This window comes from Leopardus geoffroyi, chromosome B4 (genome assembly GCF_018350155.1).
Source record: "Leopardus geoffroyi isolate Oge1 chromosome B4, O.geoffroyi_Oge1_pat1.0, whole genome shotgun sequence".
Classification (NCBI taxonomy): Eukaryota; Metazoa; Chordata; class Mammalia; order Carnivora; family Felidae; genus Leopardus; species Leopardus geoffroyi.
The window spans coordinates 83,260,271-83,282,660 of NC_059341.1; the positions used below are offsets into that span (position 1 = coordinate 83,260,271).

Genomic DNA, 22,390 nt, shown 5'->3' on the forward strand with positions numbered 1-22,390 from the left:
ATCAAGGATATGGAAGGGAGAGACGGTAGGGGAGGCAGTGGAATCCAGGGAGCAGAGCCTAGCTGCAAGTTGGCAGTAGGCACTACCCTAGGTCGGGCACCCCTCCACTGTCCCTAAATCCCAGGGAACCCCTAGCTACCAGTCAAGGTTCTGATAGTACTGGGGGAAGAGGGAAGAGGTTAGAGGGGTGACCCACCAAGTCATAAGGAGGTGCTTAAGTGCTTTTTGAAAAATTCAGGTTAACAACTCCCCATCCTCTCTAGCTCCCTTCTCCATGTCTTCTAGGAGCCCAGTGACAGGGCCCAGGGAGGAGGAAGAACAGTGCCCTTTCTTCCTCTATTACCTACCACAGGAATCCCCAAAATATGTTTCCCCACCAAATACACATACGCTGACATCAACTACGCAGGTGACTTTTAAAAACACAAAACTGACATTCAGAGGGAAAGGGGTCATTGGCTGAGCTGGGGTGGCCTAGAACAGCAACACTGAGGAAGCAGCAGGAGAGATTAGTAGGAATAAACTGGGGATGGGGCGGCTGAGGGGGGTGGGGAATTGATTCGGTCACTAACGGGGGGGGGGGGGGGGCTGGAAGAGACAGATTCGGCACCCTATTCTATCCCCAGAGCTCTCCCAGAACCTTAAATCCCCCTTTCCTGTCACCTCCCTCCTCCAAAAAATGTAAAAGTTGGGTGGGGTGTTTTTTTTGTTTGTTTGTTTTGTTTTGTTTTGAGTGGGTGGAGGAAGCTGCAATGTGGCTTTTTTATCTCTCTACTTCCTTTAAAGGGCTTAATTTTGTTTTATCCATAAAAAATGCAGTAGCTTTGAGGGGGTGCACCCTTAGAAGTGGTTAATTAGAACCTTGTAGAAACACTTTTCCCCAGCCCTTTCTTCAAGGGCAGCATCCCCATCCTATCCTCTCTCCCAGAAATTAGAAACATCTTTTAAACAGAAGTCCTTGAATAATCCAATATAAAAATGCATGCCCCTGACAGGCATGGCGGGGGCTTTGGAGGGGCAGGAGGAGCTTTCCTTACGTAGTGATGAACTCTCCAGGCTGGGGAAGGGTCCCAGTGGTGGGGAGAGGGCTGTTCCTGGAACCTTGATCTCCATAGGGGGTGAGGGAGAGAGATGTCTGGCTGGCTCCTCACTGTGGAGGTGGCACAGGGGTGACTGTGCCTGGGCTTGGGGCCGTGGGGTCTGGAGGCAGGGGGGTACCTGGGTCTGTGGAGAAAAGGAAGACGAATCAGCTAGGGTGAGCAGGAAAGGGATCCAGACCCAGGTCACCACAGACAAACAGAACTGGGCATGGCATGCAATGGGTGGGTAGGTGACTGAGGTACCCACAATGTACAACTTCATTTCCCAACACCCTCTCCCACCTCATACTGGGAAAACTGAAATACCCCAAATCTTCCTGCCCCCAAGGAAACTCTCTAAATGGGGCATTCGAACGTGATGGGAACAAGCAAAGGGGATGCCAATCATCATGCAAACAGGTAGCTGTTTTTCAAGTTTACAACTGAGATGCTGTGCCTTAGGACTCCTCCGTGACCCACCAGTGAAAGGCCCCAACGTCATCCCAGAGGTGGCAGCTGCCAGGGTGGGGACTGGTGGAGGACAGCCAGAGAGGCCCTTCCCCCTGTATTCTAATTTACCAGAGCGTTCAAAAAGGATTGTGGAGTTCTCGTGCCTAAGCCCTTCCCCCTACCTGCCCCCCATCCCTCCATGTAACCCCTCTCCCTCACCCTTCTCCCCTCCAGGACCCTTCTCACCTGGCAGTGGGCTGGCACTGGGCAGGAGGTTGCCCTGAACAGCTGCCACAATGGCAGGGCTCTGGGCTGCGGCGGATCCGAGCCCCGGCCCGAGAGGCAAGGAAGATGGCATGGTGGTGGTCGCCGGCAGGTTAGGATGTAGAGGGTTCGCCATGGACACAGGCAGGTTAGGTGGGGGAAGAGTGCCCGGGGCAAACGGGAGATGGTGGTGATGCCCATGCAGGTTAGGAGGAGGGGGCAGGTTAATACTGATGGAGTCAGCTAGACTACCAAATGGGATGATGGATGGAGCGGGAGGAGGAGGAGGAGGCGGCATGCCAAAAGGCAAACCCAAAGGAGCATTACCCGCCACGCCTGGGTGCCCGCTGCCTGGCACTGCCCCTGGCATCATTGAGGGAGGAGTTTGTTGGTTGGGGAACGGTGAGGGGCCTGGAAACACAAAGGAGAGACCAAGGAGGTTAGAGGCATAAAACCTCCCTTACCAACTCACTGTCCCAGCAAGGATAACCTAGCCACTCCTCAGCACCACTTTTCCTGATATGAGAATAAGTGATAAATCCCTGGAATAAAATTCCAAAGCTCTGGGTCTGGGGCAGGATTGCTGTTGTCTCAAGGATATAACAGAGGTGAGAGAGAACCCATCTGCAGAAATTTCCAGTCCTGTCACAGATCCCTTTTGAGGGAGCCCTCTAGTCAGCAAGGGTTCCAGAACCCAGAACTTACCATGGGGTCCAGGGGGGGGTACCCCTGGCGGAACCGCCCCAGGCTGGGGGGCTCCAGCTGGCTGCTGCTGCTGCGGCCCTGCCGTTGACCCTGCAGGCCCAATCTGTTCAGAGGGGCCCATGCTTCCAGGAGGGGCCCCGCTGCCAGCAGGAGCAGGGGCCACAGAGGCCGGAGCCATGGCCAAGCTGTGAACTGCGGGTGGCCCAGCAGTGCCCGCAGGTGGGATAGGCTGGGAGCCTGGGGGCAGGGCTGGTGGTGGCTGCTGCTGCTGTTGGTGCATTTGTTGGAAGTGCTGCTGCCGGGCCCTCATCTCTGCGTACTTCAGCTGCTCCATGTGGAAGGCTTGTCTGTCGGCCAGGAGCTGCTGCCTCTGATACTCCAGCTGCCAGTGCCAATTGAGTACCGTTACCCACGTTCACAAGATCACAAAGGCAAACACCTTGCCCCCTGCTTTGTCTTCTGACAAATCCAGCCTCTCATTCTGGCAGTTCCCCACATCACATGTAAATCTTGTGCTTGGGCTTGCCCTGCCCTCCCCTGTCCTCCCCTTAAGAATTCCCATGACCATGTCTTCTGGCTGCCCACATGGCTTCTCACTGCAGTGGAGTTAATCTAGTGGGGACCCTTACTCATTTCAGCTTCGAAGCTTTGAATCTGACATTATGTTCATTTGGAAAACGCTTCCAATTCCTCTTGTCAACTTGCGTTTTCTTCCCCCAAAACTGGCTAAAACACTCACCACTTTTAGGAAGCCATCCCAGATCAACTCATTAGCCTCCGAGCTTTGCCTTTATTTTGTTATATCTCAGGACTTATATACGTGACTTAGAATCTTTTAATTTGAATTTGTCAGATACTTTAAGCATTCACTTTTTGATGCCTCTGTATTGAATATTGGATATCTCCAATTAAACTGCAGGTTCTCTGAGGTTAGGATCCCTGTTTTCTATTTCTTTTTATATGGTCTCAAAAACAAAATGGTTTGGGGTGCCTGACTGGCACAGTTGGTTAAGCGTCCGACTCTTGATCTCAGCTCAGGTGATGATCTCACATTTGTGAGTTCAAACCCCACATCAGGCTCTGCGCTGATGGTGCAGAGCCTGCTTGGGATTCTGTCTCTGCTTCTCTCTGCCCTTCCCCTGTCTGTATGCGCGCGCGCTCTCTCTCTCTCTCTCTAAGTAAATAAAATTTTTTAAAAAATGGTTTAATACATTGTCCATCCCATCCCCCTTCCAAGTTTACCTCCTGGATCTGAAGCCCCCTCCCTCTCATCATCCCTTAAACCTGCTCACTCACTCAACGATATTCACACTCTACAATGGGTAAAACACTGGTCGAGGACCTGGAAATGAGGCAATCAAAAAAATAACTAGATGGTTAAGCGTCCAACTCTTGATTTTGGCTCAGGTCATGAGCTCTGCAATGGGGTTAGAGCTGGGCATGGAGCCTGCTTAAAATTCTCTCTCTCTTTCCCTCTGTCCCTTCCCTGCTTGTGTCTTGCTCTCTCTTTCTTGCTCCCAATAAATAAATAACTAAATTTAAAAAACAAAAAAACCAGGGGGTGCCTGGGCTGGGCAGCTCAGTTGGCTGGGTGTCCCACTCTTGATTTCAGCTCAGGTCATGATCCCAGTGCCCAGGGAACAAGCCCCGAGTTAGGCTCCACGCTTAAGCCTGCTTAAGACTCTCTCTCTCTCTCTCTCTCTCTCTGCTCCTCTCCCTTGTTCATGCTCTCTAAAATTAAAAAAATTAAAAAACAAAAACAAAAAACAAAAACAACTAAGATCTCTGCCCCATGATGCTAACATTCTATGGGACCTCCGGCTCCAAGCTTCACCTGTGGGTCACTTGTCCTTAACTGTCTGGAGTTAACTCCTCCTGCTCCTCTGCTGTGAAGTCCTGTTACTCTCAGGCTTTCTGCACTGTTGCTCACCCCCATCCTAAACCAAGGTATAGCTCAGAGGCAAGGTGTGGCCCCAGGTTCCACTGGCCAGCAGGGGATGCTACTCACTGCCTCTCGCTCCCGGTCCATGATCGTCTCCAACTCTTCAAAGTGCCGGAGTTTGATCTCCAACTTTTTCATCTGGGTCTCCACCAGCAGGGCCACCAGCGATTTGATCTTCCTCTCCTCCACGGCGGCCAGGTGCTAGGGAAGGCAGGGAGGGCAGCACATGAGAGGGAGGGCCCCGCAGGAGACATGCCAGGGAGAGGGTGGCAAGGCGGAGGCTGACAGGTTTTAAGAAAGAACTTGCTGTGGTCACAACCCACAGAGTAGCAAAGCATTCATATTCTTAAAAGAATATGAAAGAAAAAAAAAAAAGAGAGTGAGTAGCAAAGGATAAGACAAAATCAAATAATTAGAGGGTAAAAACAAGCCTAATGCTAAAAAGCTTCAAGAAGCTTAGAAAAGAGATGACCAACTCTCCCTCTCAGGATCAAAATGAGAAGAAAACAGACCAGGATCATGGAAGTGAGGAGCACAGAAAGATTTCCTCCAGATGAAGGGAGATCAGAGAAGGGGGCAGCTCCGTCCCTGGGGGTCTTCTGGGTCTCTGGCCCTCACCTTGGCCTTCACAGCGGCAGCAGCCAGGGCAGCAGCAGCGGCGGTGGAGAGATTGCCCTCGCCGATGTCCCGCTCCACTTTCGTCTTCCTCTCCCCCTCTGACTCCACCACTTCCTTCAGCACCTCCTCCTGCCCCTCCTTTGGTTCCTTCTCCTTGTCGGGGTCGACTGCGTCAGAAAAAAGGTGGGGTCAGCCCCACAGCCCCACTTTTCCTTCCTGGACCCCCAACCACCATGCTGGGAAGCTCACCTATTGGGTCCCCATCGCTCTTCTCTGACTCCTTCTCGCTGTCACCTTGTTTCCCTTTCTCTTCATCCTTCTTGGGAACCTCGCTGGTTTTCTCTTTCGCTTCTTCCTCGACAGCCCCAACTCCTTCTCGGGGCTCCTGAAGTCCCAGTGAAAGTAGACAATATCAGGGTAGCTGCTACTCACACAAAGGGCCCAGACTGGGAAATGAATTTTCACCCCGCACTTTGGAGGTACCTGGACTCCAGACAACAGCCCCACCTAAGCCCAGCACCCCCTTCCCCACCGTGCCACGCCAGCACCTCCACCCTCCCAGCCCAGCTCATTGACACTATACCTTGGGCTCCTTCTTCTCCTCTGTGGCCTGGCCCTCCGCCCGTGCCTCATCAGTCCCGCTCTCCTCTAGGCCCGTGGGAAGAGGAAATGGGAAATGTCTGATACAGAGACCGTCTCTGGGACACTTTTCCAAAAGCCCCCTCTCCTACCCAAAATCTTAGTGACAGGACTGGCAGGGAGCCACAGTCCCTAAGATGGAGTCCTGGGGAAAATAAAAGCCCTGCCAATTGTCCTCATTCGACAACTCGAAGCAGGGACAACACAAGGATATGAGGTGGCTCTGGGTCTTCGTGACAGGGGAGAACTCTGGGAACTTTCCAGGCCTTACCGATCCGCTCAGGCTCATCAGAGGTGGTTCCGGCGATACCACTGCTTTCCAGACCGAAGGCTGGGTCCGCCTTGCCTGTCACTTTGGCGGCTTCCTCCACTTTCCGAACGTGGGCCTCCACCAAGGCGGTGGGTACTTCTTCCTTCATTTTGGAGAACTCTTCTGCAAGATCCAGAGAGGACAAGGCTGGGGCGGGGGCAGGCAGGCAGTTCTAACTGTCCCTATGAAAGCGGCCTCACAAACCCATCTCTTCATCTAGACCAGCACGGAGCTAGACAGGTGCCTGAGCTGACGCCAGCAGCAGACAACGCCAGCAAGGCAGCCAAACTGGAGGGGCTTTCAAGGTCTGAGTAACCAGCCCTTCAAACCAAAGAGGCCAGGACCCCTCCACATTACCTAGGGCCGACTTCGCAGCAGCAGAGGCGACTCGAGGATCGACGACAGAGGCCAGGAAGGCAACAGTGCTCATAACAGGGTTGCCTGACTGACTGAAGGGGATAGGCTGGTAGGCCAGGGGGCCCAGGGAGGCCTCTGAGTCCTCCAGGTACGGGTCTTCAATGGGAAGACGAAGAAAATGCAAGATGCACTCATCCTGCGTGCGGCTTCCCACGTGTTCTGACACTTTGTTCCAGTCATCTTTGTACATTTCCAGTGCCTGGTGGTAGTGGTGGAGACACAACTTCCTTACTTAGCCACTTTCCTTGAAGGTCAACTCCCCCCATCCTACTAAGGGTAGCGGGCTTCAAAGATCTCTGTGTTGTGGTGTTTGTGGAGTCTGCTGGGTCCCAGGGGAATCTCCAAGTAGCACTAAGAAAGGATATGGAGTTAATGAAATGGCCCAAATGCCTGGCCTGGAGCTGTTCCCTGGGGCAGGTGCAGCAGGCAGCGGGGAGGAGATACACTGGGGACAAGATCACGCTCTCTGCACTCACAGGTGCAGCTGGCACCCTGGCCACTTCTGTTTTCATAGAACTCTCCTTTCCTTGCCCAAATTACCTCTAAGAGTAGCAGGGTCTCCTGTTCCGTCCACTCTCGAGTGGCACTGGCTGCAGCTTTACTCTGCAGGAGAAACACGCAGGTCAGAGAGAGGAGGCCATGACTTCCAGAGAGTGAAGGTGCTCCACCCCTGAAGTCGGCCCACACCCCCGTACCTTGGAGGGGATGTTCTTCTTTGTGTACATGTCTGTGCGCAGCCCAAAGTTCTGCATGTCTGTTGGTTTCTCTTTGCCTTTGTCAGGGAAGTTGAGCATTTGCTGGGAAGCAGAGGTCTGCTATTTGTGGAGGGAAAAGAAAGAGGTGAGTACAAGTGACCGCAGGAGCTAGGGGCAGACAGAGAGAGAAAACAGACAGAAGGAGTTTCCTTCCCAAAGCCAGGGACACCCCTGAGTGGGACTTCCTCCCTCACTGCTGTAGCTCCTCTGCTCTCATGTCTCTTCTTCCCCGAGCAGGGGCCCCCCAATAAAGGGGCAAATAAGAAGCCCAGCGGGGCCTACACCCCACCTACCAGCTCTGGCTTGCCCTTAGCCGTCTCTGGCACCAGGTCATCCAGCTCTTTGCCCTTTCGCCCAGCCTTGGTATCAGCATCAACCTGGCGGCCCTGGGAGACAGAGCTTGGCGTCATGGAAGCTGGGCAGGAAATGACCAGGCCAAGGCCCTGGAGGCCTCAAGACCAAATGCTGGGCGGCCCGCAAGCTCTGGGGGCACTCATGCCACTGTTCCATGTTCCCTTAATGATTAATTAGATCTGTAGTTGGCATGATACCCATTTATATTCACAAATATCTTTACAGGTTCCCTTAGGAGCTGGACAATTTAGGTTCTAATCCTAGATTTGGTACTCTGTGATCTTGGGCAAGCCACATATTCTGTCTTCTCTTAATTTTTGTAATGTATGAAATGGAAGTGGAAAAAAATGGAAGTGATCATAATTATGAGGCAAAAACGGAAAAAAAAATGTTGGAAACATGACAAAGTTAAAAAATTTCATGCAACTTCATTTTCAGCCATCTTTCTCTATCTCTTCCGTGCCCTACCCTGGCCTGTCTGCTCCTCAAGAACAAGGAGCATCTCTTCTCCCTCAGCAAGTCCTCACAGTCTTAGGTACAGAGGCTGAGAGAGGGTGCTAAACACACGGGCTGATTCCTGTGGCCCTTTGCATCCCATGGAAAAGGAAGAAGCCTCAAAACACTCCTGAACCATTACCCTAAAAAACCAGAAAAAGAAAAGTCCAAAGAAGCCCAGTTTTTCCCAACCCGACCCTGCCCCACAGCCCCTCACCCTACCTGCGGTGTCTTGGGCTGCAGAGGCACCAGCCCTGACGGCGTGTCTGCCAAGACATGGAAGTGAGAGGTGGGCGGAGGCCCCATCGGGGTTGGTCGACTCTCAGCATCCACCTGGTAGTTAATAAGACCCCACTGCTCTAGGAAGGCATGGACCCTGGGAGGACAGAGGTGGAGACAGGGTCACATGGGACAGCCAGAAAGGGGCAGAAGTGGGGCATAACACTTCCTCTCCTCAGCCCTCTTCTCTGCTCATTCTGCTCCCTGGGAGATCCCATCTCCTCCCACACCCTAAATGCCAGTGACCCCCAGGTCTACCTACATATCCAGCGGGGACCGGTCTCCATAACCACTCACCTACTAGACCTCTTCTCCTGGATAGCCAGTAAAATCGAAGCAGGATCCTTCAACTACAGACGTACTCCTTCTCCTTTTTCCCACATGCCAGAGAATGCCACTGCCATTCCCTCAAGTCACGCGTGCCCTGAATATGAACTCTGCCTTTCTCTAGAGGTGTTTTTTTTTTTTCCTTCTTATTCCCCTACGCTCCTTGCTGGCAGCCCCCCTTCTGCCAAGAGACATCTGTGGGCAGACATCCTTATGTACCCCCTTCCCCTCAGCTGCAGACCCACCTCATGATGGCACAGACGTCACCCGCCAGGTTCCTGCGGCAGGCAGTGGAGGTAAGATACTCTTGGGGGTTCAGCCGGTAAGTGTCAATCATGAAGTTTCGATAAGCCAGGTAGCTTCGGAGAGAGACAGAAAGATGAACAAGAGGAAGAAAAAATAAGTCCATTGAGGACTAAAGGGTAGGAAAAGTGATAAAAGGGCTGACGATCCCTCCTGTGCGACAAAGAGGAAAGAGCAGATCATTTGCCTCGGCAAACACTGAGGGTTTACTAGATGCGAGGGCTTCAAACACTGCTACATTTTCCTTGATGGGGGGTTTTTAGCGAAATGAATTATCTCCTTGGCTGTAGTTAGGGAAGTTTTATCCAGCCTTTGAACAAGTAATAAAAACAGAAGAAAGGTGCCTTTATTTCCAAAGACAGGTGTTAAGGGGAGGGTCTATCCATGCCTCCAACTAGTCAACATGATGTGGTATAAAGAATATATGTTTTTGTTTTTTAATTAAGCTCTACACTCAATTGAACTCACAATCCAGGGATCAAGAGTCACAGGCTCTATCTGGCTGTTGATAGAGCCTGTGACTCTTGATCTTGGGGTCATGAGCTCAAGCCCCACATTGGGTGTAGAGCTCCCTAAAAAAAAAATAAAATAAAAGAATAAAAAATAATATATGTTTTGAAGGTGGAAAGATCTAAGTTCAAATCCCAGTTCTACCTGGACTTGGGCAAATTACTTAAGTTTTTTGAACCTCAGTCTCCTAATCTGTAAAGTGGAGTATCTGCTGAAGAATAGAAACGTCTACAGACATCTAGTACAGTGCCTGGCACATTTCAGGAGTTCAGTAAATGGTAGCTATTATGTGGTGTGCCATAAAGTTTGAGAACATGAGCCAGTATAAAGGATTCAGATCCTGGCTTTTCTACTTACTGGCTGTGTGATCTTAATCAAGTGACTTAACCTCTTTGTACCTCAGTTTCCTAATCAGTTAACTGGAGAGGATAATAGGACCTACCTCTAAAGGTAATGTGAAGATTAGTCAATGCATGTAAGACACATAGGATAGTGTCTGGGAGATAAACTTTCAATAGATACAGGCAATTATCACTATTTACTATCTTACATCAAGACCGCAAAGTGTAGAACAGTTCTAAATCCAACCCTGCCTACAGACCATGTTGAACTCATGTGACTGGGTCACCACTGCCTTTTCCTTTGGAGAAAGCAAGGCTTCATCCTATACTGCTTTCCCTGGGAAGAGGAGAGAACCACAGGCTACAGGGAAAGAAACACAGTGGGAAGGCAAGATGGCCCCAAAGAGGGGAAGCTAAGGAACATCTGAGAAGCAGGCTCATTCAGTTCTTAGGGGGATCAAAGCTTTCTCACCCTTCTCATTGTGGTATTTCTCCTGGAGCACCTCTAACCATAGAAGATTGTCAAGACTCATCCAAAGCCAAACAGGTTTAGCCTGAGGCAACACCTTGAAGAAGATAGAGACTTCCAAGCCCCAAGCCTGCACTTTACATAGCACTTCTCTCCAGAGAGCCCTCTCCATCCCTTAATTCAAAGGCTTGGAACTTCAGAGCTGTTCCTCTTGTTTTTCTATTAAAACCTACTCTTCGAGACCAGCCTGGTAATAGTCACTTACATTTTAGTCAAAGCTATTATTTATGCTATTTGCATTTTATTATTTATTTATTTAATTTTATTGAAATGTTTTATTTATTTTTGAGAGAGAGAGAGAGACAGAGTATGAGCTGGGCAGGGGCAGAGAGAGAGGGAGGCAGAATCCACAAAGCAGACTCCAGACTCTGAGCTGTCAGCACAGAGCCCAATGTGGGGCCTGAACCCGTGAACCACGAGATCATGACCTGAGGCTCTGTATTCTGTTGAAAGAAATGGAGGCATCAGAGCAGGTACCCATTTTGTACAGAAAACCATGCTTAATACTGCCCCCAGGCAAATCCCAGAGAGCATGCTACTGAGGCCACAGTGCTGGGCTAGGGCTTCCTGTGGGCGGAGATCGTGTCTTTGTAAGAGTACCATAGTGCCTGGCTCATAGAAGAAGCTCAAGAAATATTTGCCAAACTGGATGGTGCTAGATCAGGAAAGGTGATCAGGGACAGGAGGGAGAAAGAGAATCATGAGCTGAGATGCCCTTACATTTCTGGAGTCTTGGACTTGTTCTTGCCGTTAAAGAACTCAGGGAGAGCCCTCCGCTCAATGGCATGAACACTGTAAGAGAAAACGGAATCGATTAAGAAGACACTGGTGGAGATGAGAGCCCCAAAGAGAGGTAAAAGCTAGAAGGGAGGGAGGGAGAACACAGTTCTTCGTTCCTTGAGGAGAACTTCCCACAGGGCTGTAAGACTCAAAGAGACCAGGAGCTCCCCTAAAACTGAAATATACCCCAGTCTGTCTGGCTAATGAAGAAATAACTTATTTGGAGACAGGAAGAGAAGGCAAGGAAATAGGGAGGCATGAGAAGATGGAGAAAAAATACCTATTATAGTCAAACCAGGCAGCATAGCTGGGAATAATGATGTGGTGGGTCTGTTCAGTCACATTGTCCTCATGCAGGTCCGGGTTCTTCGTCTGCTCTCCCTTGTTCCCCGTACTGTTTTCATCCTCATCCTACAAGTACAGAGGCTGCTAGCCACACAGCATTCCCATTTTGCCCCTGGCGACCCTCTGCTTCTCCCACACCCCAGGAACGTGGGCACTAAGGATGGGTATGCGAATGAAGAATATAGGCCCAGAACTTGGAAAGGGTCAGAGTTTTGAGTTTTGAACAATAGCTAGAACTAGTCTAAGGTGGGAAAACTTGGGGCGATGGAAAGTTCTGAGTATCAGGAACTTTATAAGCACAAATCAGAGTCCCATAGAGAGGTAGAGAAGGCTTCTCTAAACTGGCTGCACCTTGCCCGTGGTCTCCATGCTTTCATCCTCCTGTTCATCTGAAAGAGAGGGGCAGTAAAATAGAAGGTTGGAGTCTCCTGTGGGGCAGGAGAATCCTACTTTCTGAAAAGCCGCGGGAGGCTAGGGGAAGGTGACAGCTGCGCCCCCTCTCCTTCTTACCCAGGTCAGTCATGGTGCCTCCTTTGACTGGGGCTGACTCGGAATCCTTCTTAGTGTTTACTGCCAGGAAAGAGAGTCATTTTACCAGACAGGTTCTGCCCAAATCAAGCCCTTACCTCTCCACCTTTAACAAGTCTTAGAGATCTCGCTTTCTCCAAATACTTCTGTGCATCTAATCCCAAAAAACAGTAACTGCCTCCAGGCACAGTCATTGTAGGGCTTGAATCTCACCCGCCACTTTCCCTCCTTCCCCCACCCAAAATTCACTTAACTGTTTACCTATAAGGAAGCATCTTTTACTCTATGGACGTGCATAAATCATTTCTGTCTTTGACAGGTCTCCTTATCTCCACCTATGTGTCTGTAAATTCTTAATGGACAGAGTCTGACCAAATCACTCTGTAGAGGAATGGTAGGATCTTCAACACTTTTTAAAGCAGAGGACTTGCCTTAACTGAATCCATACCCAATAGCTCAGGAAAAAACATGAATACAGAAGAGAGCTGCTGTGATTGACGAGGAGGTGGAAGCCAGAACTCCTCTCTCTCAGTACCCCCACCCCCACCCCTGAAATACACTCCTAGATATTATTTGAGCTTGTCTATGGAATACAGATCATATTCCACATTTACAACTGTACAACTCTTTAGCACCACAGAGCAATGATCTCCAAGGTGGGGTTCTCACATAGGATACAAAACATGGTCCACTGGAATACAGGCAAAGAATAGTAGAACTTCTCTTTACATTTGTTTTTTAATCTTATCTTTTACATTTTCCCATTTTTAGGTAATGTTTGCATGTATTTAATAGTGTTTCTAAAGTAATGGAATAACAGTAGACATGTACAATTTATACTTGAATACTTTACTAGTGGGGGTACATGATCAAAAACAGTTTGGAGACAACTACTGTCAGGCGTAAAGCACAGTCCACAACTCAGATATGGATATGATGTCAGAGGACTGTCCATGGTGATGAAAATAATTTTAATAACCAGCTAAACTGAAGGGAGAGTTCCTTAAGACCTGGAGCTGGGCCTGGGAAATCAGCCCTCTCCAAAGGTGGGTCCCAGGGGTTTGTTGTGGCCCATACCTGTTTTAGGCAATGTCACCTCCTCTACATTGGGGACTGGTGAAGGCTCATCCATGTCCTTTGTTAGGTCTTCTTGCTCCTCCTCTCTGTGGCCACGCTTTGACTTGGTGTAAGGTGTTGAGGGACTGGGAAGGGAAGGGAGTGAAAGAGAATCCAGTCATCTTTGGACAAAGAGTCCCTGGAAGTTGAGGTTCAAGGGGAGCAAAGCAAGAGAGAATCCCAAAGATGGAACTGAGCATACCCAGAAACCCATCACTATAGAGTACTGGGAAGTACAAAGGCTTTGCACTTGAAGATTTAGCTCTCTTTGAGTCTACTAGTGGCTGCAACCAGAATAACAACCAGGCAGCTAAAGAAGACCTCATTGTCCCTCTCAGGACATGGACAGGAATATGGCCTACCCAGGTCAGGGCCAGGTGGTTATGGGAAGGAATCTGTCCTCCCTTCCTTCAACATGGTGTGGAGAGAATGGTGAAGGTGGGGGCAGGGTAGGGGATGGCATACCCTTTCTTAGAATTTTTCTTCTTAGCTTCTGGGGTTGGTGAAGGAGAGGGAGAGCGCTTCCTCTTCTTATAGTTCCCCCCTTTCTTGTCCCGTCGGTCTGAATCTGGGCTGTTCACCTGCAGGTTGCAGAATTGGAGCAAATGTCAGCCAACAAGCCCCACTGAAGACTTATTCCAAGATTAAGGGATCAAGGTAAAAAGAAGAGGAATTTTAACCTCATCTGTCAGCGTCTTGGCTGAAATCTTCTTTCGGCGGGAGACAGGGCTTTTGTCATCATTCACCTCGTAGTCTTCCTCATTCATCCATTCATTGAAAGTGTCTGTGTCCAGAATCCACTTTGCATGAACCTGAAGTACAAAGACAGACTGTGCTGGAAAGAAGCCTGAAAGCCACAGCTCTGTCTGGGGACCCCGAACAGAAAAGCTGAAAGGTACAGGAGCCTGTGCTTCATCTCCAAATGGTGGTCTGGTCCTGGTATGAACCACTTTTTTTTTTTTTTTTTTTAAGAATTTATTTTTAAGTAGTCTCTACACCTAACATGGGGCTTGAACTTAGAATCCCGAGATCAAGAGTCACACAGTCTACCAACTGAGCCAGCCAAGCACTCTCTGGGATACTTTTTGGGGTACTTTAGGGGACAAGAAATGCTCACCTTCCTAGGTTTCTCAGGAGTTGGAGCATCTTCCACAGATGCTTCAATTTCACTGGCTGGGATCCAAGTGTCGTAACTGCCATAGGAAATTCGTGAAGTCAGATCAATGGGATGGAGTTGTGGAAAAGTAAAGTGCAAATCTTTTACCTTTCTCATTTGTAAAAAAAGTATTGGGTTGTTAGGTTATTTTTTGGTATGATTATTTTTCCAATTGATATTGGGATTATTTTCATTATAAAATAATAAAAACAATTTCAGAAATAAAAAAAGAAAGAAAAGAGTCCCTTTAACACAACTGTTCAGTATATATTTTTCCCAGTAAATTTTTTCTGTACCATTTTGTTTTTACATAACTGCAATGTCACTAGTGTTATTTTACAATCCTACTTTTTAGCATTTAATATTTACCTACAAATTATCCATGTTATTTCTATCAGCTCAATGGCTGCATAATAGTCCACTGAGTAGATAAACAAATTGCTGAAACATTTTCCCATTGTTAGACATTTAGATTGTTTCTAACATTTACTTACCATAAATTATACTGGAAGAGCCGTTTCACACATAAAGCCCAAATCTTTTTAGCCTAAGCCTCATTTAATAAGTCCAAACCTCTCCCAAGACAAAATTCTCATAATAGATAGAAGAACAAATTAACAGACCTAAAAATAACCCCAAAAGAGAGCCTGCTTGCTTTGCTAGATGTTCTAGGGCTTCTCAGTCTGGCTCTCATACTTAAACCTGCCCTAAGACCCTGTCCTCACCTGTCAGGATAGTAGCCCCAGTGCAGAAGAACCTGCTTATCCCTCTTCATGACTGGTCGTACCCATTCCTCTGGGGGTAAAAACAGAACAAGGAGAGATGTAAGCTAAAGGGGTATACAGAAAATAACAGTACACAATTTGTGTTGCAGCCAGGGACCTGGAAATAGGGATATAAGGCAGTAGGAGGGCTCAGAATTGAAAGGAAAGAGGAGGTGCCAAGGCACTGTGCAGGGGCTGAGCAGTGCCCCCACTGCTAGTCTAAGCCATTCACTGCAGTGGCCAAGAAAACCCAGGTCTCACCTTCTTCCAGGTTCCCTGGGACGGGATACACAACATGGGAGGCATTGCTCTTATCCTCAGTGACTGTTCCCTGCATGGCACAAGGAAAAGTAGGTAAATATGGTGCCCTCCGAATTACTCATGGGTATAAATAAACCAAAATAAGATTTAACCACAGACCTGCCTTCCTAATCATATTCTGCTCAAAATGGTATTAAAGTTGGCTTGCCTTTTTTAAGCACACAACAGCTGAGAGGCAGAGGGAAATGGCTGGGATTGTGCTAATAACGAAGAAAAGCAAAGAACTAAAAGTTGCTGCAGATAATCCTCTGAACAGATAATCTACACATGGGAAATGTAAAGTTGACTATATGTCCCCAGCAGTGATATCTGCTTGTTATTATAGAGTTCCAGAGTAAAGGTTTCATTCCTCTGAAATCAGGCAATCTCTGGCTTTCCGTACCCCCAGGCCAATGCAGCCGCTAGGAACAGTGATCTAAACCTGTCAAGACTGGGAGGTGGGAGAAGCAAACAGAGAAAAAGCAGCTCAAGGCTTTAAGCCTAGTCTTTTCCCAAGTAGGCAGAGGCACCTCTGCAGTAGAAAACAGGTCACCTGAGGGCTGCTTATTGTATTGAAACGATCAGGAAGACAGTCATGGAATTTCCAAAGCTCGCCTGACCCACCCACTCACCTGGTGTCTCTTGATAATGTCCTTTAATTTCCCTAGCAGTTTGGGTTCAATTTCTGGGCACAGAAAAATGTTAGGTCGAGACAGGCAGTTATTCTGTGGGGAGAAGAAAGAGATGGGATGGGATCATGGGAAAGGCGTGATTTGGATTTTCACTGAGGGAAAGGAGATGGACAAGGGAGGTTCTTGACTATTACCTGCACCAAGGATTTCTCAATGGTCATGAACATTTCCACGTTGCGGTCCATGCGTGATGGATTCTGGAAATCGTAACGCCGCCTTGAAAAGAGGCAATAACTTATAGTGAGTGTTACAGATCAGGTCTGAGGATGAGGTTAGGGTATATGACTTTTTAGCATGGGAAATCAGAAAGCAGTTTTGCTCACAACAGTGGCCAAAATGGCCTGGGATCTGGGGTTCACTAAGCTCGACTCCATGAATCATTTGTACTTAGTCCAAAAGGACAAAGAAAAGCTTGAGATGCCAACCTAAGAATCCCCTTTCCTCTACAACACACACATTGATGCACACACACATACACGCATACATACTCACTTGCTCTTAGACACTATTTTGGCTCTGGTTCTCAGCCATTTTTCTGACCTAGCAAGTCACACCTACTGACCTAGCAAAGTAAGAGACTCGCAAGAAGGTCTACCTACGTTCTCCCATCCCAGAAAGACCCCAGGAAATCATAAAGGGGGAGTCCCTCTAAATGTAAGAAGCACAGAGAAGAAGGCATCTCACCATCCCTGGTCACTCTTGAATTTGTAGGCAGCTGCAAGTATGTGGCACAGGGAGCCTCCTGCTTTGAAATCTAGGAAACATTTGATCTACAAAATTGAAATAGGAAAAAAGTATGTGAGAGTTACATCCTAGATTCTCTTATTAACAACCCTTTCACAAAATCCCATGCAAAACTAATCTCTCTCTCCAAGCTGGACTTCTTTAACCCTTATGCCACCGTATCTTGTGGCCTGGAAGAAGGGGGAGAAAGAAACCAGTATTCACAAAGCCCCACCTTGTGCCACGTACTTACTGGTTACCTCATCACCCATTACAGAACCCCTACAAGGTAGAGATATTAATCCCATCTAGAGATGAAGGGCTAGATACTCAAAAGGTTTAAATGACTTGCCCAAGATCACAGAGCACCAAGTGGCAGAGCCAGGATTTGAACACAAGCCTGTGCAAATCCAAATCTCATCCAAATCCCTTTTAACCATGCCATAAGAGGGGGCACCTGGGTGGCTCAGTCGGTTAAGCGTCCGACATCAGCTCAGGTCAGGATCTCACAGTTTGTGAGTTTCAGCCCCGACGTCGGGCTCTGTGCTGACAGCTCAGAGCCTGGAGCCTGGAGCCTGCTTCGGATTCTGTGTCTCCCTCTCTCTCTCTCTCTCTGCCCCTCCTCAGCTTGCGCTCTCTCTCTCAAAAATAAGTCAACATTAACCATGCCACGAGAGTTTCACGTATGAGCTCAGACACGCTGAGATAACCTACTGCACAAAGTATTTGTTTTTTAAGATTTTATTTTTAGGGGTGCCTGTGTGGCTCAGTCGGTGAAGTGTCCGACTCCTGATCTCAGCTCAGGTCTTGATCTCAGGGTCATGAGTTCAACCCCTGTGTTGGGCTCCATGCTAGGCGTGGAGCCTATATACATACATACATAAATATCAAGACTTTATTTTTAAGTAATCTCTACACCCAACGTGGGGCTTAAAGTTACAACCCCCACACGCTCCAATGACTGAGCCACCCAGGCGTGCCTTGTTGCACAAAGTATCACTAAGACAAAGAGAGCGGTAAACTGGGGACTAGGGCAAGCCAGTAATGCCCTGACCAGGGACAGGGATGATAGGAAATTACTCAAATCTCAAAAAGTATAAAACTTACAAAACCCCCACAACTCCCTCTCCAGTTTGGAGGATTCCCCATGCATTCGCACTCACCGGCAGTTTAGTGAGTGGTGCATTGCTGACATGTTTGCCAAAAACTTCTTCCTGAAACTGTAGCAGCTGTACAACCAGGCTAGACAAGGACTTGTTGGTGGGTGGTTCAGCTTGTATATACTAAGAAGACAGAGGGAAAGGTAAGAAAAGGAGACTCCAGATGAATTGTCCATTATCTCCCTTATTTCTTCCCAGGGAGCTCTAGAAACATCTGGGGTAGAAAAAATAGGCTCTTCTTCCTCCACATGTCTAGTTTCTATAAAGAAAATGGCAGAAGGGAAGCCTTCTAAGCCCCTCACCAAAGGTGACATTCTGCTGCCCCCAGCCCAACCTGCCAGCATTGGAGGCCACAGAGACTTCCTATTCTTTCTCAGCTACACCCTGAGATTGGAGTTGAAGGACCCTGATTTCTAGTTAACAACACTGAAGGTGGTAAAATTCTGAAGGTTCCTTAAGATCAGGCAATGGAAGCAACACCTTTGAGGCTCTAAGCAAGACAACAGTGTATTTCTTGGGGTAACTCTGTGGAAGGCCAAGACTCCCCCCTAGAACGCAGCTTAATACGAAAGGTGCAAGGAAGTGAGGCAAGGCAAACAGACTGAGAGCTGAGTTTGTGCATTCTGCTTCTACTAGGAACTGGGCACAAAAGTCTTCGTAGGCTCTCCTAGATGGCAAGGACCAGCTACTAAGACCCAGCCTGGTGAGAAAGAGCAAGAAAACATCTATCCTTTCGGGGGAAACTGTATCCGAGACAAGCAACCCTGGGCCTTCTTACACATTTCCATATTATGCTACCTAGTATCCTAGCCTTCTGTTCTAATTTAAATCTGAGCCAACAGGCTAACTTTCTCTTTACCTTCTGACCCCTGTTTCCTCAACCCTAATCACAGAGAAAAGTGCTCTTCTCAGTGGGAGATGTAAAGAGAGCCTTGAAGGAAAAGGTAACTGACAAAGAGCTAAGAACTTGAAAGCTGAATTTGAAAGCTCACAGGCTGTCAATCCCCCCAGGGCCAGAGACTAAGCCCCTAGACTGATCTCCCTTCCAAAAAGGTCAAAGGAAGAGGCTGGGGAACCAGAGCCTCATGCTGGGGTACAGGCAAAAGCCACAGACCCAGCAGCTGTTTGTCAGGATTCTGACACTCAGAGAGACCTCTGAGATAGGGCCATAAGCAGGATCAGAGGGGCGTTCTCCTAAACAACCCATCACACTTCTGACAGGCTGCAAAGCTGGGCAGGAAGAACTGAGGAGCTGAAGGAAAACCAGAAACAGAACCTCTAACTGGGAATAGTGAAAAAGGAAGAGGCAGACTATCTCCACAGAAAAACCCTATGTATAGATGTTCCTTTAAACGAGGCCTAAAGACAAAGACACCACCAGGAAGAGGTTTGACAGAAAAGTCAGGTAAGGCTTTTTGAACCCTTTGTTCACTACCTTATTATCTCCAGTTCCGAGCCAGGGGGCCAGAGATATAAAGCTGTCCTAGCCTCTGAACCCCAAACCAAAGGCAGTGCAAGGCCAGGTGGCCCGGTGACTTCATTGTGAAGCTGAGGAATGGTTTAAGAGGTCGCTGCCCAGGAACTGCTATACCCCTGCCTCCCAAGAGGTTTCCTTGCCCCTTGGATGAAAGTGGGGGACAAGCGGTAGAGACAGGTGGGCGGGGGGTGCTTCTTAGGGCTGATGAGCAGCCAAGGGCCTACTCTGTGGCTGTTTACCGTCCTGCTTTCATCATCTCTCCGAACATACACAAAGCACTAGGGAGGCCTCAGCCTACCGGTACCTGGCTCCGTGGGGAGCTCTGGCGGGCACCGTGGCGGGCACGCTGGGGCGTGTGTGTGTGTAGGAGGGGGGGGGGGACATCAGACACCCCGTCCACCCTCGGCTGCCTCTCCCGGAAAAGCCGGGAAGGCTCTGGCCCAGGAGAGGGTGGGCGGCTGGCACCGGGACCCGCCGGGGCAGTGGAGAAAAACAAGGGGCAGAGGGCGCAGCAGGGAGGGCGGGGGCTGGAATCCCAGGTTGCAGGGGCGGGGGGGGGCGGCAAAAGAGGCTGGGGGGAGGGGCGCGGGGCGCGGGCGGGCGCGCTGGGGCTGCTCCGGAGGCCGCGGGGGAGGGGCCGCGGGCCGCCCGAGGGTGGGCAGGATCCGGGGGGAGCTGCGGGGCCTCGGTCCCTTTGTCCCGCCCCCGGCCCCCGCGCGGCCCTGCCCGCGTACCTTCTTGTAGTTCTTGCCGAGCCAGAGCCGCACGTTGTCGAACTGGGTCACGGTGTCCGCGGCCTCGTAGTACTTCACGTTGGGCCCGCCGTCCTTCTTCCGCACCGCCATCTTCTCGGGCTCGGGCCCCGCCGCCGCCGCCCGCCCCGCTCAGCTCAGCTCCCGCCTCCTCCGCCTCCTCCTCCGCCCGCCTCCCGCCGCCTCCCGCCGCCGCGGCCGCCGCCTCCCGCCGCCTGGGCCGGCCCCGGCCGGCGCAGCGCCCCCTGCCGGCCGGTTGGGCACGGCGACGGCCGAGCGCCGGGCGCGGGACCCACCCTGGCGGTCTCCCCGGCGGCGGCGGCGGTGGCGGCGGAGGCGACGGGAGTTGGGGAGGCAGCCGCTTCCTGGAGGGGGCGCCCACTCCCCTGAGATCGTTCTGTACCCGACACGAAGCCTTTCCTGCCCCTTTGCCTCTCAGCCCAGGGAATGGGGAACCTTTCTATTCCTACCCCAAGGGGACGCCCCCAGCTCACAGCACATTCCCAACCCCTCATGGAGTCCTTAATTCCAAGGAACCCCAGACCCCTTTCCCCAAGAACTTCCTCTCTTTCATCCATCCCCAGGAGTTCCCCTTTTCAACTCTTCCTGAGTCTCCCACAGCACCCCTCTCACTCCTTAACCCGAGGAGTCCTCTAGCTGCTACCCTGGGTCCCAGTCCCTTCCCTCCAACTGCTTCCTTCACAGGCTTCGCCATCGCTTTCTAAATAGCATACGCTCTTTAAGACCCCTCTTCCCTCCCTGAGTCACCCGGTCCACTCGACTGTTCCTTTGAGCGGCATAGAAGCGAGGTAAGGGGCGAAGGGCGGGGGTCCCAGGATACACATCCTGTATGTGGTCGGAGTCGGCTTCCCATTGCCACACTCCCTCCCTGGTCGCAGTGCGGACCCCTTCTGTAAGCGCGCGGCAAAACATAGTTTTGGAAGTCACGGTGGCCGAGTGGTTAAGGCGTTGGACTCGAAATCCAATGGGGTTTCCCCGCACAGGTTCGAATCCTGTTCGTGACGGCCGCTTTTTTTTCCCTCTCCTTCAGGATACGTAGAAGGAACTCCCCTCGCACGTGTCTTTCCAGCATTTACCTTTCTGTGTCAGAAATAGCTGAGAGGTCTCACCCCTGGATTGGGACGGATGGAGGTGATCATGGGAAGCTTAATTTGCACAACTGTATCGGCTGCTAGGATACTGGACACCTTCGCAGTTCTGTAACTTCAGGTTTGTTAGAGCTTTGACACACGTTTCATTCTTGGGGAAGGGAATAGCAAAGGATTTGGCTGAAGAAGGGTTAGGTTTTTGGAAATCTGAATGCCTCCTGTGCTGTAATAGTTAAAATTAGAATTTCCAGGAAGAGAGGGCATCTCTGGATTTCATGACCAGAAGTCTGATTATAACTGAGACCCAGGAAAAAGCATACTCTCATTTGGATTTTTTTGAGGAGGCGCATCTCAGAAATCACTGGGCTAGGAGGGAGTAGCCTGTCAAACATAACAGCTTATGTTATGAAACATAATGGCTGGAGCTGGAGTGTGGGGAGATAACACTTCTTACTGAATGCTCATTATGTGCTAAGTACTGTTCTAAATTTTCTGTGTATTAACCGGGTTAGGGAATTAATTCCTTCTCTGACCTCTAACCCTCCTGTACTCACCTTACCGTGTTCTTCCTCCCCCCCCACCCCCACCCCCACCAATTTCTGATCATAGGAAATATCTGCGATACTTGTTGAGGATGTTCTTTTTGTATTTCATTTCTTGCACAGCAGCATCTTCTCCAAGATGAATCTCCCCAAGTGCAGGGAGTTCAGTAGTAATTCATAGAGCTTTCCCCACACTTACACTTTGCAGTTTCCTGCCTTCATACCCTTTTTCATGCTCTTCTCTCCGAGATCACCCTCACCACTGTACCCTTCCCTCCTTCATACCCCATCATTTATCCCTTCCCATCCTGCACATCCTTCCATCTTTCCTCCTTGAAGCTCTTGATTCCTCCAGCTGGAACCCATCATTCTACCACCACCATCCACCTGGTTGCATGCAAGGAATCTCCTTTGACACACTTCTGTAAGAATTAAAAGTTATATTTATTCTGCTTCCTAAATATGTCTTAAGTCTGTCCATTTTTTTCAGGGTGAGGGCAGGCTAGACCCACTACTTGCTGGGGCCTTCATGAGGAAAGTAGGGTTATGAGGACCACATGAGTTAATATATGGAAAGCTGCACTAAAGCATCCAGTCGTAGCCAGAGACCTTAAACCCTTTCATGGCTG

The 22,390-nt window shown here is 49.6% G+C and overlaps 1 protein-coding gene, 1 long non-coding RNA gene and 1 other non-coding gene across 14 annotated transcripts; 2 read left to right on the forward strand and 1 right to left on the reverse strand.

Annotated features, from left to right (window-relative positions):
* Positions 1-397: 397 nt before the first annotated feature.
* SMARCC2 (SWI/SNF related, matrix associated, actin dependent regulator of chromatin subfamily c member 2) lies at positions 398-20,282 on the reverse strand. Of its 12 annotated transcripts, none has more exons than XM_045463619.1 (30): positions 20,093-20,281; positions 17,885-18,004; positions 16,683-16,768; positions 16,133-16,214; positions 15,939-16,031; positions 15,268-15,337; positions 14,968-15,037; positions 14,204-14,279; positions 13,767-13,898; positions 13,552-13,667; positions 13,048-13,172; positions 11,953-12,012; positions 11,794-11,831; positions 11,378-11,508; positions 11,038-11,109; positions 8,880-8,993; positions 8,251-8,404; positions 7,473-7,565; positions 7,120-7,236; positions 6,965-7,027; positions 6,365-6,623; positions 5,969-6,130; positions 5,642-5,706; positions 5,308-5,443; positions 5,059-5,225; positions 4,507-4,641; positions 2,499-2,880; positions 2,121-2,204; positions 1,776-1,841; positions 398-1,224 (listed from the first exon to the last, which is right to left on the reverse strand). In XM_045463619.1, exons 1-30 carry the CDS (start codon positions 20,201-20,203, stop codon positions 1,148-1,150), a joined length of 3,456 nt encoding a protein of 1,151 aa, XP_045319575.1. In that variant the 5' UTR covers positions 20,204-20,281; the 3' UTR covers positions 398-1,147. The 12 variants fall into 12 exon arrangements, with proteins under 12 accessions (XP_045319575.1, XP_045319574.1, XP_045319579.1 ...); XM_045463618.1 differs by having other exon boundaries at positions 7,120-7,239; XM_045463623.1 differs by lacking the exon at positions 7,473-7,565 and having other exon boundaries at positions 7,120-7,239; positions 20,093-20,282.
* LOC123590441 lies at positions 20,283-22,218 on the forward strand. The gene is made up of 2 exons (XR_006708760.1): positions 20,283-20,919; positions 21,162-22,218. It is a non-coding gene; the product is annotated as an uncharacterized LOC123590441 (long non-coding RNA).
* On the forward strand, positions 21,054-21,135 carry TRNAS-CGA. Its single transcript has one exon. It is a non-coding gene; the product is annotated as a tRNA-Ser (tRNA).
* Positions 22,219-22,390: the final 172 nt, after the last annotated feature.

What these genes read in the sequence shown, in the direction of transcription:
- SMARCC2 (XM_045463613.1), bottom strand. Translation starts at nt 20,203, where the DNA reads ATGGCGGTGCGGAAGAAGGACGGCGGGCCCAACGTGAAGTACTACGAG. An exon ending in GCATGGAGACCACGGGCAAG is followed by an intron (nt 11,509 to 11,793) that starts GTGCAGCCAGTT and finishes CTGTACTTGTAG; the next exon opens with GATGAGGATGAAAACAGTAC. An exon ending in ACCCCCCCCTGGACCCCATG is followed by an intron (nt 2,205 to 2,498) that starts GTAAGTTCTGGG and finishes TTGTGTTTCCAG; the next exon opens with GCCCCTCACCGTTCCCCAAC.